The sequence below is a fragment of the Sciurus vulgaris genome, assembly GCF_902686455.1.
Source record: "Sciurus vulgaris genome assembly, chromosome: 1".
NCBI classification, from domain to species: domain Eukaryota; kingdom Metazoa; phylum Chordata; class Mammalia; order Rodentia; family Sciuridae; genus Sciurus; species Sciurus vulgaris.
The window spans coordinates 145,238,483-145,254,318 of NC_136461.1; the positions used below are offsets into that span (position 1 = coordinate 145,238,483).

General features: G+C 36.0%; 1 protein-coding gene across 3 annotated transcripts in view; it reads left to right on the forward strand.

The window, feature by feature from the left end:
• Window positions 1-15,836, forward strand: part of PREX2 (phosphatidylinositol-3,4,5-trisphosphate dependent Rac exchange factor 2) — a 270,079-nt gene that overhangs the window by 170,917 nt on the left and 83,326 nt on the right. For 2 of the 3 annotated variants that reach the window (XM_079101557.1, XM_079101558.1), the window contains exons 26-31: window positions 2,836-3,015; window positions 5,278-5,372; window positions 6,323-6,405; window positions 7,315-7,405; window positions 8,227-8,355; window positions 13,484-13,525. In XM_079101557.1, the coding sequence (XP_078957683.1) occupies window positions 2,836-3,015; window positions 5,278-5,372; window positions 6,323-6,405; window positions 7,315-7,405; window positions 8,227-8,355; window positions 13,484-13,525 (620 nt within the window). Of the gene's footprint in view, window positions 1-2,835; window positions 3,016-5,277; window positions 5,373-6,322; window positions 6,406-7,314; window positions 7,406-7,491; window positions 7,569-8,226; window positions 8,356-13,483; window positions 13,526-15,836 lie in introns of those variants that run through there. The other variant, XM_079101559.1, reaches the window with a different exon arrangement.

A 15,836-nucleotide genomic window follows, 5' to 3' on the forward strand; every position in this document is an offset into this window, starting at 1 on the left:
GGGGCCTGCAAGTGCCTATATAATCTGCCCCTGTCCTCCTCTCCTAACACATATCACTGAGCTCCAGCTTCAGTAGACACTTTCTGTTACCAGAACTCTGTTCCACCTCAAGGTGGCCACTGCTTCCAAGGTATGAATGCCTGGCCTTCTGAGTGCTCAAGAGTCAGGCTCACAGAGAGGCCCTGCCTACTCCCCAGTTAAAGCAGATACTCCTTTGCCTCTGTTACTCAGTCCTCTCTTCTCTGGACATCTCTCTGATGTACCTGCTTTTCACCCCCTTCATTGTTCGCCAGAAAGTCTCACAGACAACGAAGGTTTCTTTCTCACTCGCTCTGAGGCCACCTTGGCCCACGAGTTCTCTGTTCCACATTGTGCTTGCTCAGAGTCAGTGGCAGCCATCCCATCTGATGGAATGTTTCTGTCATGGCAGGGAGAAGGGAATGAGGCAAACTGTACTGGTGTGTGTAGAGGCTCCTGCCTACCTACAAATGACCCATTCACAGGCACTCACATTACTTTGGCTAAAGCAAGTCTCATAGCCATGCTCATCCTCAGAGGGTTAAGGGAGCACCTCCTAATCATGTGCTCACTCTAATGACCCGGCTACTCCCTCCAGAGCATGTAAGGCATATGCAGGGAAAGAAGGTTCTGCTTCATTTGCAAATCATATGGAACAGTGTGTCTTTCTCACCTCACCACTAAAATGAAATGACAAAGTTACCTTGCTTCATAAGGTGGTTTTGGGATTAAATGAATTAATACCTGTCAAGTATTTAGCATAATGATGGACATAAATAGCATAATAAATGTTACTTGTGGTGAGGATGATGAGTATGATGATATTTAAAAAAAAAACAAGTAGTTGAAATTCACTGTGCATAGATTTTTTTTTTTTTTTTTTTAATCAGTGACATTAGGAGGTGACTAATCTGGAATGAAATGTTGCCTAGAATTTTAATTAATGGACATTTAGTAAATAGCTTAATACTATATATGAGCAAAAGCAAAGGAAAATATTTTTTGCACATATAGATAAGTTCTATAGTCTGATGCTTTATTGTTGCTTTTCAGAATCTGGAAATTTTATGCAAGAACATGGTATTGAAAACAGGTCTTCCTATCATTTATTTGTGAGCTTAAACACTTGTTCCCACAGGGTCAATGCAAGCATGATCGCAGCTGTTTGAAATGAAAAGTAAATATGTGAAAATAATTCTCTTCACTTTGAGAAAATGTTTTATGCTTAGCCCCATGACTTCTAATTTAAAATATACACAAGCACAGAGGGCTCTTGGCAAAATGAGAACTCCTGCATATCTTTCCTCTTTGATATTCAGAGTTCATCTGTCTGTGTAGTGTAGTGCCTGGGTAATTGGAGTTACTCTAATGTTTTAATCTTTTGGGTAGAAGGAGTGAATAAATATACAGTCTGTCTTACAAGACATTAAAAGTATATTTTCAAATAGAGAGACTGTGTTTAAAATAATTCATAGCTTTCAGTTATTGAAAATGTTCGCAGAGCCTTGAGCAATGTAACAGGGCTCCTTCAAACTTCCACTGATGTCTAAAACCTGTGAAATGCCAAAATAATATTCAAATATCACTTCACAGCAACTCCTTCCCCAACTCTACTATTTGAAATTGTAGCTCCATGTTTTCTTTATTTTTCTGTTATGCTCTATAACGTTTACTTCTTCACTCTGCTTCTCTTCCAGTGAATTTTATACTCCAAGAAGGCAGGACCTTTGTGTTTTGTAAACTGCTGTATCCACAGCACCAAAAATAACACCTGGTACAATGAATGTGCCTAATTAGTGAGACCTGTTAACAGGAATTTCTCTGAGCACACAGCTTTGGGTTTGATGTTAGGGGATATGTGTAAGAGGTAGAAAGTCACAAATAATAAAACTAACCTTGCATTGCTATGAAAAAAAAAGGCAAGATGTGCTATTGGTTGGAACTCAGATGTCATAAGTATGTGGAATGAGCCTGTTTGCTGTAGCCATGCGTGGGACCTTAGTTTAGATATGGTTTAGTTCATGTGAGTTTGCCTACCTGTTGGGTAATAAAGCCCAATTCCGCTTTTGCCTAATTTTGAGTTGGTTCTAATGGAAGCGTTCCACGGCCAAATGTTCAAGCCTTAGGTTAGAGTGGTCGATCCAGCAGTTTGCAGTCTTCCTCGGGCCTCACACCAGTTCATTCTCCATATGGTGTTCTATCCTTGAGCCTTATAATCACTAAAGCCAGGCTTCTGCTTGTCTGAGCGCTGAGAAGCCATTGGCGACACGATGCTGTCTCTATCAAATAGAACAGGCCTGGGAGAAATCCCAGGTGGGGCTCGATGCATTGGTGGGTTTTTACTATTTGAAGGTGAGCCAGTGAGGATTATAAAGCACATTTAGTGTCTGGGTTTAATATTTAGGAAGCACTTAAAGCTTACCAGGTGTTTTCATATGGTGGCAATAGCAGTAATTGTGAGAGGAAAGGGGAGACAGCTATTATGCCCCAGAAATAAGTGGCTCTCATTTCAGTCCACAGCACCATGTGGGCTAGTTATTCTTATCTTCCCCCTTGTATGAGTGTCCATAGCTTTGTTCTGATAGCAAAGCTGAGAGTTTTCTGTCCTAAATTATATGTTGTTTCTGTATGTATTCTAAGCAGAAAATGTGAGCTCTCTACTACGTGCTTTTTATGTAAGAGGATGTATTTGATGTGAAATGTGTACATACTCAAGAAATATTTGTAAGCCTATCACATTAAACAAAGTAGTTATCTGTAGCAGCCAGTTTGAAAATGTGCATTTATTTATTTATTTTTTTAAATATCACTTTTCAGCCTTCTGTCTTCAATCACATATTCTCCTAAATTGGAGCGTAAGACATCAGAGGGCATAATACCAACAGACAGTGACAATGAGAAGGGAGAAAGAAATAGCAAACGAGTTTGTTTTAATGTAGCAGGAGATGAGCAAGAAGATTCAGGTCATGACACCATCAGCAACAGAGACTCTTACAGGTAATTCATTCATTTATCCCCCTCATTTCACCTGTGATTATCAGTCTCAGACAAAGCATAGTGGGACAACTTAATCTTTCAAATACTTCCATTTTATAATCTGAGTAACTTGGAAAGAACATTTTTTCTCTAGCTGTATGGACCTAATTTGGGAGACTTGTTCTAAAAATGGATTGTGTAACATGCAGAGCAGGTAAGAAAATTGTACCTACATTAACTGTTTTTTGTTGTTGTTGTTTGCTTGTGTTTTTGGATATCTGTTTCAGATCATTGGTTTGTTGGGTAGTAAGTGGGAGTTCTTTTTGCCCTGTTCCTCCCCCTTTCTTCTTAAATTCTGTATTCCAATCTAATTGGACAGATTCCACCTGTCCAACTGCATAGCCCAACTTTCTGTTTGTTTCTTCTCTTGGATGCTTTTTGTATTAGTTTGCTAGGGCTGCTATAGCAAAACACATACACTGGGTGGTATAAACAACAGAAATTTATCAAATGAGAGTTCTGGAAGCCAGATGTCTGAAACCAAGGCATTAGCCATGTTGGTTTCTTCTGAGGGTGGAGGGAAGGATCTTCTAGGTCTGTTTGACATGTAAATGGTCATCTTCTTCCTATGTCTCCTTACATTGTCTTCTCTCTGTATGTATCTTTGTGTCCAGATTTCCCTTCCTTATAAGGACACTGTTCATATACTAATAACCAGTCCTAATGATTTCATTTTATCTCTCTTACCTCTTTATAGCCCATATCTCCAAATAAGGCTGTACTTTGAAGTACTAAGTGTTAGACATCATCATTTAAATTTGGGGAGGGTGCAGTTCAACTCTCCTTTCCAAAAAGTCTGTTGTCATGTTCCTTTAGACTCTCAGGTGAGAATTCCTCCAGTGAACTTCCTTCTTTGAAAGTGCTTTTTCTCCCTTGAATCCTTATATCACCTGAAGCCTCATTGAGGACTGTTGCAATCAATCAGCCACAGATGCTGCATGGGCACTGTGACATCTCCTGCTCCATTTAAATTAAAGGCAAAAACCACCTCATTCACTCATTTCTTATGCATCATTTTCCAGTGAAAAGATATTGTGTGAATATTGATTACATCAAAGATATTCTCACAAGGAATGTTTATTACAAACTATAACATTTTTAAGAATTCACTTTTTTTCTTGGCACTGGGGATAGAACCCAGGGCTTCATGCACAGTACCTCTGTACTCTACCTCTGAAATGTATTCTATCAGGCTCATGGGGGAACGCGAGGATTTCAACCATTTCCCCGCCACAGCCCCTTGTGGCAGGTTCTGGTAGACACTCCATTTTACATGTAAGGAAGCTGAGCCCCATTTGAGTTGCATGATTTACCTGCATGACCAGGTTGTCTGGCTTTCCCATTTCTCTATTATCCCAATTCCAGTGTTTCTGGGATGAATTTTAATGAATACATAAGAGCTAATTATTCCTAGAGATTTAATAATATATCACACAGATTAACCACCTTTACCATTTCATTTACTTTTAGCATCTAAAGAGAGCAGCGTGCTCTTTAATAGGAATCTGTGGTTTTTCTCCGGTGGGAAATTACATGTTTTAAACTTCTTTCTACCTCACATTCTAGTTATCAGATAATTAAAATTACCCTCACAACCTCCCTCTAGGCTAAGAAAGAGACTTCAAATGCAAATTTAAAGTTAAATAAGTCCTTTTTACTAACTCTAAGAGGAAAAATATTTGTCTCCTGCACCATTTATGAAATCCATATTTATGTCCATATTCCCACACAAATAGTTTAAGCTTCTTTTCTTGGATATTCATCATTATTGAGCACTTACCTGTGGGGATAGACAAGATATTTAATTTCCTAAAAGACTTTTGAATGTAACCCAGTACCTTAAAATTTAAGGTCCTGGAAAGGATTGAAAGACAGAAATCATGAAACAGAACTTTGTCCCTCTAAGCAAATTAGCTGCAGGCCTGTGTCACCAAATAGATTATGAAGACTTTTATGTGTTTGAACTCCTAGTGTTATAATTATACATTTTTTAAAAAATTCACTTAGGATTAGATTACATGGCATAGGAACATTTGACATTTGGTCAACTTAAATATGCATTTTTTAAAGTGAGATATATAAAGTTGAACGAGCTTTTCTGCCTCATAACTTAGTAGAAAGTGTATTAATAAACATGACAGAGGCATAAATTCATGTAAGAAGTGCTAGCAGAGGACTTGGGAAGGTGTGTTCTTAAAGTGATGTGAAACCGGTTCTTTTCAGCGACTGCAACAGCAACAGGAACTCCATCGCCTCCTTCACCAGCATCTGCAGCAGCCAGTGCAGCTCCTATTTTCACAGTGACGACATGGACTCGGGTGCGTTGGGTGAAGGCATTTGTGTTTTCTGATGTCGGTCTCACTGGAGATAACTTTAAGGGATTCCTGTCTTTGATCCATAGGCATATTTACCATTTATCAGTCATTCTCAGTGGCCGCACATACTGCATTCCAGTGTTATGTGCTTGATAAAGTCAATTTCCCAATCTCAATTATAAAGTGAGTGAATTAAAAGGAAATGAGGGGCTTGGGTTGTGGCTCAGTGGTAGTGTGCTTTCCTAGCACATGTGAGACACTGGGTTCGATCCTCAGCACCACATCAAAATAAATAAGTAAAATAAAGATATCGTGTCCATCTACAACTAAATTTTTTTTTTTTTAAATGAAAGAAGCAGACTCATTTTTATCTTATGTGTTTTATGGTCTTTCTATGGCACTGTAAAAGATTATAAGTATATAGGAAATAAATTTTACTGAAAGCATTAGGTATCGTTGATTGGGGTGGAAGTGTGAGAAGGATTTTCAAACTAAGGATTTTTTTCAAGACAGCAGGTGTTCCTGAGGAGGCCTTACATGTGGGAGACGGGGAGAGGGATGGTGAGAAAAATACAGAGTGATCTAAGTAGCTTATAAAGTCCTCTTTTTTGTGTGTGAAGAACAAAGAATTTTAATCCAATGGAAAAAAATCTAAATTCTTCACTGTGCGGTTTGTTTCAAACCTTCCGCCATTAGAAAACCAGACCCTTTGAAAGAATTATTAGCATGGGGCAACCAGGGTCCTTTCTGTATGTCATTTTCCTTTCCCCTGAGAGGGAGCTGTGATCTGACATCCTACGTGTTCTGAAAACTTTTGGAGTTGTATTTTTGCACATGACAACTAATGTGGAATAAGAGCTTGTGTTCATTTTTTTTTTTTTTCTTTTAATGTGAAAATATTTCATGAAATGGATGATTTTTTTTTTTTTTTTTTTTTTTTTTTTGACATCTAGGTGATGAACTTCCCCTAAGTGTTCGCATTTCTCATGACAAACAGGACAAGATACATAGTTGCCTTGAGCATCTTTTCAGCCAGGTATGACAGAATGGTTTTCAGTCTTTTTTTCCACACATACAAAAGAAACTTCTCAGGTGTAGTAAAAAAAAGTCTGGAGGTAGAATGGAGAGGCCTCTGTTCCTCCCCTGCCCTCACTTTAAAAGGGGAATAAAGATTCCTTTAGCCAAAAGATTGTCGTGGTTATCAAATATTTTACTGTCTTTGAAAAATTAAAAGTGTTAAGCACATAAAAGATAGTTTTTAGATTATTTGTGCGGTTTTTATATGTGTGCGTCTGGGGGTTTTCCAAATACTTTGACATTTCTTGCTGTTCACTCAACATCATTCTTAATTTCAAAAGGTACAAGATTACCCTGGTTTTCATGTTGCTGTTTTGCATTTTAGAAAAAATTATAACCATAACTAAAGTTTGTAGTGTTTGAAACTTTTACTACTTTGAAAAGGAGTCTAATAACTTTTAGTTTCTTAATAACTACAGTTGTGAAGTTAATATATTAATGTGTGTTAAGATAATAAGACGTCTTTGGAACTGTTATCACGTGAACAAGTGAGTTTATTACATTATTTTATTCAAAGATTTTGCAAACATGGTGGGATTTCCAAAGCAATTGTTTCTTTAAGGGAAAAAAATATTTAGACAGGTGTGGTGGTATACTCCTATAATCCCAGCAGCTCTGGAAACTGAGGCAGGAGGATCACAAGTTTAAAGCCAGCCTCAGCAATTTAGTGAGGCCTTAAGCAGATTAGTGAGACCCTGTTTCTAAATAAAACATTAAAAAAGGCTGGTGATATGACTCAGTGGTAAAGTGCCTCTGGGTTCAGTCCCTGGTACCATTAAGAATATGTACATTTTACAGGATTTACCTCTTAGGAATATTTTTATGTATTATGAGAAGTATGTAACTCCTAGGACTCTGCTATTGGCAGGTGGATTCAATTACCAATCTCTTAAAAGGACAAGCCGTTGTGAGGGCCTTTGAACAAACCAAGTATCTCACACCAGGTCGGGTATTACAAGGTAAGTTTTAAAAAATAAATAATATAAGAAATTGGGTAATAGACAATATCATCATGGAGGAAATACATTTTATAAGAAGAAATTACCAATCTCTTAAAAGGACAAGCCGTTGTGAGGGCCTTTGAACAAACCAAGTATCTCACCCCAGGTCGGGTATTACAAGGTAAGTTTTAAAAAATAAATAATATAAGAAATCGGGTAATAGACAATATAGTCATGGAGGAAACACATTTTATAAGAAGAAACATGTTATTGCTCATGTTTCATTATTCACTGGATACTTACCTCTGTTTTTGATAATTTTCAAACATATAAACTGTTCATAAAAATCTTTTTTTTAATAGATCACTATGAACCTTTTTCGGTTTCCTTGAAAGTTTAATTTTAATATTGATAGTGGCCAGGGTAAACAAAAATGTATCAGTTGAAGATACTTAAGTATTAAGTTGCTTTTGCTGAATTCAAGAGTGATGCCTACTTCGTTATTTCCTGGGGATGAGAAACTGGCGTGGGAATGTGAATCTGCAAACAGAGCAGCCAAACAGAACAAGAGGTAGAGCTGCCACTCTCTGACATCTAGTTTAGGATGTTTAAAGTAGAATTTTTGTCTAAATTTGCTTTGTTGAAACATCTATCAGAAAATAACATTAAGGTTTGACTTTTTAGATTTACCAATTCTGCTATAATTAAGCTAAGGAAATTACCATCTTGATGTTATTTTAGGACGACAGTGATTTTAAAAACAAAAAACTCTGAAGCTTATGGGCTGAACCATTTGCGACTTGCTGAGAATTAAAAGAGATTTTTCTGTATTTATTTAGAATTTCAACAGGAAATGGAATCAAAGCTGAGTTGTCCGAAAAGGTTAAGGCTTCACATCAAGCAAGATCCTTGGAATCTTCCCAGCAGTGTGCGGGCCCTTGCTCAGAACATCAGAAAATTTGTTGAAGGTCAGCATGAAAAGCAGAGAACATTACATGATATCAGCAGTAATAATTTAAAAACCCATTAAAACCAAAAGTCCAGTAATGCCTCATTACTTTTCAGTTTTTCATATTGTGAGGAAAATAAAAGGAATGAAATGGGTGAGGGAGAAGCAAGGGAATAAGATTGCAGAATCTTGTATCTCAGGGATCTGAAAATTTGTATAGTGGATCATGGAAAATAGTCTCAATGAATAAAACAAGGCTCCTATTTAGAAAGACAAAAGCAACATAGATTATTTTTCCAAAAGATCACAAAAGGCATGAAGCTAAGTTTTATGGAAAGTCCAAAAAAATTCAGTTGTGTATCTGTGTGAGAATCAGATAGTTTGATATAGTTTTCTTCAACAGTTTTAAAGTTTCTTAATCACAGAAGTGTTTGTCTCGGTCGATTGTCATTGACTACTACGGCATTACTTACACGACATCCTTTAATTTGTACGACCTATAAATTGGAGATATAAAACATGGAGACAACTACACTGAGTCTGATTGCATGTTGTTTGAGGCCAGAGTAATTAAGTAGAAAATTCTGGGCTGGGGAGATAGCTCAGCTAGTAGAGTGCTTGTCTCGCAAGCACAGGCCCTGAGTTCCATCCCTAGTACTGCAAAAAAAAAAAAAAAAAAAAAAAAAGAAAAAAGAAAAGAAAAAAGAAAATTCTGAGAATTTCCAGTATGATTATGGTGGAAAACATAAAATGAGAAGTTTTGCATAATCTAAAAAAATTTATAATTCTGTGGTTCCCTTCTCAGTGACTCAGCTAGTGGCTAGCCATGTCTGATAACTTTTGCTTGTCACAGTCATGAGTATGCTATCTGCACCTAGAGGTGGGGCCACGGGTGCTACTCAACTTTCTTGCAGTGCCACAAAGTCACAAGCAAGAATTATTTGGCCCAAAATGTTGACAGAGCTGAGTCTGAAAAACATGTACAGTAAATATCATGCTTCTTTACCTTTTATTCCTCAGTCCTTTGTATGCCAGTTGTGTGTGATAAATAATATTCAACAGGATTTCAGCATAACTCCAGTCTCTATAATTTTGGGGGTAAATTAGAAAGAGTTACATACTTCACTGACAAAAGACAGCTCCTAATATCTGATGGAGTTTGAGCCTGTCACTCAATTGCTTCATGCCTCAGCTTACTCATTTATTAAATGTCAGAGATGGTCTAAGTGTTCTGTGATTATTAAGTCTTCTGTGTAGAAATATTTTCCAGTGTAGCAGCTCAGATAATGTTTAAGATTGGAAAATTTTGGATAGCTATGGAACACTTTCCCAAATAAATCACAGCAGTTCTATTGTGTAATGAATGAAATATTTTGATCTTGACAGCTGAATTTCTTGGCCATATTTTTTATTTTATGGCTTCATGTCATTGTACCTGTGACACTTTTTGATGTCATATTTAAGGGAAAAGTCTGAATTTAACCCCCACCAACTAAGGAATAGCAAAATTGATGAATGCATCTATTTTTTATAACACATTCATTTTTATTGTGGTAAAATTGGCACATTACATTTACCATTTGAACCTGTGTGTGTGCATGTGTGTGTGTATATACAGTTCATTTGCTTTAAGTACATTCTTATTGTAGTGCAAGCATTATAACCATCTATCCCTAGAACTTTTTTAATTTCTCAAACTTAAATTCTCTACTTACTAAGCAATTACTTCCTATTCCCTCCTTCCCCAAATCCCAGTAACCACCATTCCATTTTCTGTATCTTTGAATTTGACTCCTTTTGATATCTCATGTAAAAAGAATCCAGACATTTGTTTTTCAACATCTAGGTTATTTCACTTGGCATAATATCCTCAAGGTTTATCCATTTTATTGTATGTGTCAGAATTTCATTTCTTTTTGAAGCTCATATTTCATTTTATGCATATACCACATTTTGCTTATCCATTCATTCATTGATGGATAATTGGTTTGTTTTTACTTTTTGACAATTATGAATAATGGTGCCATGAACTTTAGTATACAAATACCTATTTCAATCTCTGCTTTCATTTCTTTTGTGTGTATCCCCAGAAATGGAATTGCTGAATCTTACAGTTCTATTTTTAATTACTTGAGGAAATGTCATACTGTCTTCCAAACTGGCTACACTATTGACACGTTTTTTTATTTGTTCTTTTTAGATATACATAATACAATGTCTGACATATTATACATAAATGGAGTATGACTTATTCTAATTAGGATCCCATTCTTGTAGTTGTACATGATGTGGAGTTTCACTGATCATGTATTCATATATATATGTCTGATTCATTCTACCGTCTTTCCTATTCCCAAACTGCTCCCTTCCCTTATTCCCCTTTGTCTAATCCAGTGAATTTGTAATCTTCCCCTCCCTATCTTCTCTTGTCGTGGGTTGATGAATGCATTTTTTAAAAGACAATTAAGTCTTTAAGTAGGGAATTTAAGCCTATACTGAACTAAATAGATGCCACTATCATAACACTCTAGAAATTGTTAAGTCTGCAGTTCATTATCCTTGAGTTTTTCTTGATGAGCAAGGAAATTAATTTAATTATATTTATTTTTACAGTAAATGCTTTTATCTATTAGAAATGGAAAAATTCTTAAAACCTCTGTTGTTTTTGAAGAAATAAGACTTCTAATGTGGGATAAAAATCGTAATTTTTAAAAAGGGTTTCATTTAAGAATCCTGCATTTTCATCTCAAGTCCTGCTTTTATACTCTTTGTACCTCGAGTCACAGTTGGCAGCCATAGAAATGATAACTGTGTATGCTTTGATTGACTGACTAGTTGGTATACTGCTACCTCTCTTGGTCATGGGAGCCCAGTAGCTGGTTGAGCATGGCTGGGTGTACTGAGAGCTCTTAGTAAGTGGTATGAGGAGGGCTCTCTGCAAAATTTAACATAATGCCGTGTGCCAGAATTTCATGGTTTATGTATGTAGATGGGATGACCCCATTTCTGATGTTTCCTTGTCTCTGATTTCAAAATACCTCATCAAAGGTATGCCAAATATAATATCAAAATATCACCATTCTATGATCTTTACTTAGGGAGGATTGTTACAGTGCTATTCAAAAATTATATTTTGGCAGGAGAGGTGGCTCACACCTGTAATTCCAGCTTCTTGGGAGGCTGAAGCAGGAGGATCATAAGTCCAAGGCCATTCTGGGCAGGTTTGAGGCCAGCCTGGACAACTTAGTGAAACGCTGTTTCAAAATTAAGAATAAAAAAGGGCTGGGGTTGCAGTTTAGTGGTCAAGTGCCCATGAATTCAATAACCAGTACCACCCCCTAAACACACACACACACACACACACACACACACACACACACACACACACACACACACACACATTGTTGTATCCTTATGCTCTCATCCATTTGTAGCTTCCTAAATTGAGGGAAGAAGAGGGTGGGGGAAGTTAGGGGACTCCATAGGAGACTGGTTATTGCAAGTTGTTGTCAAGATGGTACCTGTTTCCTGCTTAATCTCTCAGTTAAATTATGATCTTATAATATCAGATGAATGAAGATACATTTTTTTGAGTAACACAGCATCACCTTAAATTCAAATATTAGTCAAAACATTTTCAGTTCTACCCCTTATGAAAATTGTACTCTTTTCAAAATCTGTCCCCCCCTCTTTTTTTTAAGCAACCCACTCTTTCATTTTTTTTTTTTTTTTAAATTTTTCTCTATTTATCCCAGTGTCATAAAGTACAGCTCTTACTTTTTCCTTTTTTATCACATCTCAGTAATGGTGATGATTTTCTGGCTAATCTTCCCGTCTCCATCTTTGCTGATTCATATACACCATTACCAAGTTCATCTTCTTAAAATATCTTATTTGTCTTTTCAGTGCTCTGCCCCAGAGTCTTGTAGTGATTATCTGTTATATAAATCCAAATTTCTCAATCTGATTTTATAAGTTATTTTTCATTGGGATTTTCTAATTTTTATTCCTATCTCAGTCATTTAATAGATAATAAAACCTCTCTGTTCTAGATTGTGGAATATTTGTTACTCATTCTCTTTCAGATTCCTTTGTGAGCACTGTTTCCCACTCTTAGCTTATATAACTTCCCTGACAGTCTGAATTTTCAGTTTTTTATAAAAGCTTTTCTAGTTTTACTTAGAATTCTAGCCAAGCTTCAGCTAGGTCTAGATTAAGACAATAATAATCTTATCACACATACAGAATGTTAAACAACTTTCAAAGACTTTTAATATATATTCCCATTCATTTTTCCTACACTGTACTGTAAAATTGATAAAGTACATGTTATTATCATTTATGAATGAGCTGGTTGAGACTTACAGTAATTTAGCAATTTTCTAAAACCACAAAGCTAGCGTATAACAACTCAATTTTTTTACTTTTAGCTCACTGTACTTCCCTGCCTCTGAAATCCTTTTATTCTTGCAGTCTCATAAAATTGCATGCTCTTTGAAGTATTTCCTGCATTGCTGAAGTTAATTCTGATTCTAATTCCACTGTGAACCTGTCTCAATTAGGATGCAAATTAACTTTTTTTTGCTTCTCATAATCTTGGGTACTTCAAAGGGACTTTGTAAGTTTTTTAATTCACCAATTACAAGTGATGTGTTTTCCACTTGGAAGCAAATGGTAACACATACCTCATTGGATACACAGCAATGGGTGTGGAGCTAGTACACATTTATCAAATGTCTGTGTTTTGCCTTATGTAAGATGGGGTAGAAAGAAGAATGTGTGTGTGTGTTTCTTTTAAAGTTTAAGTAACAGTAGCAAAAATGTTTGACTCTTTATTGATACAGACTATAATAGCTACAGGAGATTAGAGAACCCCATGCAGCTACAACAGCTAAGGGTGACCTAAAAGCTGTCAGGGTGCGATGTTTCATTGAGTAATATAATTCAGAACTGGACGACATGTTGGAGTTTAAGTGGTGGGTAGTATTTATATAGGCAAACATAACATGTCACAAAAATGAGATTTTTATTATCCCATGTAGTACATTCACGCTAATTTTTACTACATAGTTAAAATGTGATGTTTGTGACTGAAAAAGAGTGAACAATTAACTGAAGTGTTTTTTTTTTTACCCCTTTCTCTGCAGAGGTAAAGTGTAGGATACTCCTGGCTCTTCTTGAATATTCAGGTAACATTTTACATTATTTTTTGAAGCATTTGTGCTCCAGGATCTTACAAGTCTTATAAGGTGACGGCAATACCTTCAACTAGTTTAAAGATAGATGAAAATATTATCCCTGTCTTCTTTAAAACTTTGAAACGATTCAAAAAATACATACTTACATAGTTTTAATAAAAACGCAAAGCATATGCTTATTTTTGATTACAGGTAGTAACATTAAGCATTCATAAATATCTAAACAGTATTATTGAAAAAGAGGGAGCAGATTTTGGTAAAGTTAATTGTTCAAATAGGATCGATTGTGAAACTGTGTCTAACTTTTGTTTATGAACAAGGATGCCTGTAACCATTTTACACATCTTATTCATGTTAAGGCACTTCTACCATGCAATAGTAGGAATTCAAAAAATATCAACACTGAGAAATGACACTAAGGACCACTAAGTATTTGATCAAACTCTAAAATACAGGCGATAAGATGCTAGCCTTATGCAGGCAGGCACTGTATCTATTTTGATCATCAACAAATGCTTAAAACAATAACTGGAATGTAGTGTTCAACAAATATGTCTGCAAGAATATGATTTGCATTAAAAAGGGAAATTTTATGAAAATATTTCAGCTAGGTTTTTATTCAAGATGCATTTAGAAGGATATGGATCAGAAGATTGGGAAAACTCAGATGTCATTTTTCTGTAAATATAAAAGCATATGGGTATTTTGATTGACTTATTTCTGCTATTTCAATCTCTTCCTTATCAAGTATGTGCATATAAATAAACAAGTACTATTATAGTAACTTTAGATTTGGATAGAAATTCACACCTAAAAATGCAAGCTGAATAATTATCCATTACATCAATTAGTTTTTGCTTTTTTTTTTTTTTTTTCTTTAAAGAACATACTATGATCTTTGTGGCTTTAAACTATAACTTAATCATTGGTCCCGTGTCTAGTGTCACCTGAGCTGTTCTGCTGATCTCCACCAGGTTTGGTTGATGGTGGTTAGGTTTGCCCATGTGTCTGCAGCCAGGAGGAAGTTGGCTGGGCACAGATGATCTTGGGTGACCTTGCTTGCCTATGTGACAATTAGTTGGCTGATAACTGGGGTAACAGGACTGATGGTTATGAGGGTCTTCAAAACCACTATGTGGGAATGTAATTGCCTCAGTTCTAAAGGTGAATAAAGTCGACATTCAGGCAGATTAATAATAGCTAGTAAATGGTATTCATCTGACACATAATTTTGAGCATCATGAAGATTAGGTAAATTAGATCTTATTGAGTAAATTAGTCCTTTCATCATCTATGAAATGAGTCTGGTCATTTCCATGTGGAGAATTTGCAGAGTTCCAAGAAGAGAGCAGAAGTGTGCAAGAACTCACTGTCTTCTGTTGACCACAACATATAACTGGCAGCCTCAGAGCTTCAGATGCAAGATGCAAGGTTGGAGACAGACAATGCCTTTTTTTTTTTTTTTTTGAGGCAGGGTCTTAGTATGGGTCCAAGCTGGCCTTTAACTCCTAGGCTCAAGTGATTCTCTTGCTTCAGCTTCCTGAATAACTGGGACTGCACGTGTGCGTGTGCTCATCTTGGGACTATGATATTGATGGGAACAATATCAAAATTGTATTGCAAGGGCCTGGATACATAGAGGGGAAAATTTGTGACCACTTTTACACTCTACCACCTGTGGTGGAAATTTTCAGTTATAAATGAATGAATGAGTCTAGTTAACTAAGAGAGCTTTTCTCCTTGTTGGTTGAGTTTTGCTTAAATTAAACAAGTTTTTGTCTTGCTTTTCTGAGTAACAGTAATAACAGCAACAACAAAAATCTTGCAGTTTTAAAATTTTCCTAATAATACCACATGCATCGTGGGCCAAATTTTCACAGATTTTGCTGGGTCCTCACAACCACTGTGTGAGAATGTTATTGTTTCCAGTTTTAAAGGTAAAGAAATCACCATTGAGACAGATTAATACTAACTAATAAATAAGAAATAGTTGGTTTTCATTGAACATAATTTTGAGCATCATGAGGATTAGACAAAGTGGGCCTTAAGGAGTAAATGAATAAAAGTTTTGAATTCATACTTAGTTTAACCAATTCCAGAAGTGATCCTGGAAAGCATTGTTTTATCATTAACATTCATTAACATTCTGGTAGATGCTTATCTTCATTTTTTTTTCATTCCTCCCACAATTTGTTTTCCTACTTCATTGCTTACTCTCTTTTCCCACCTATACATAGGATGGCATCAAAACAGTAACCAAAATACTCCATGTTTCTGGCTGTATTATTCACTTGAAAAATTG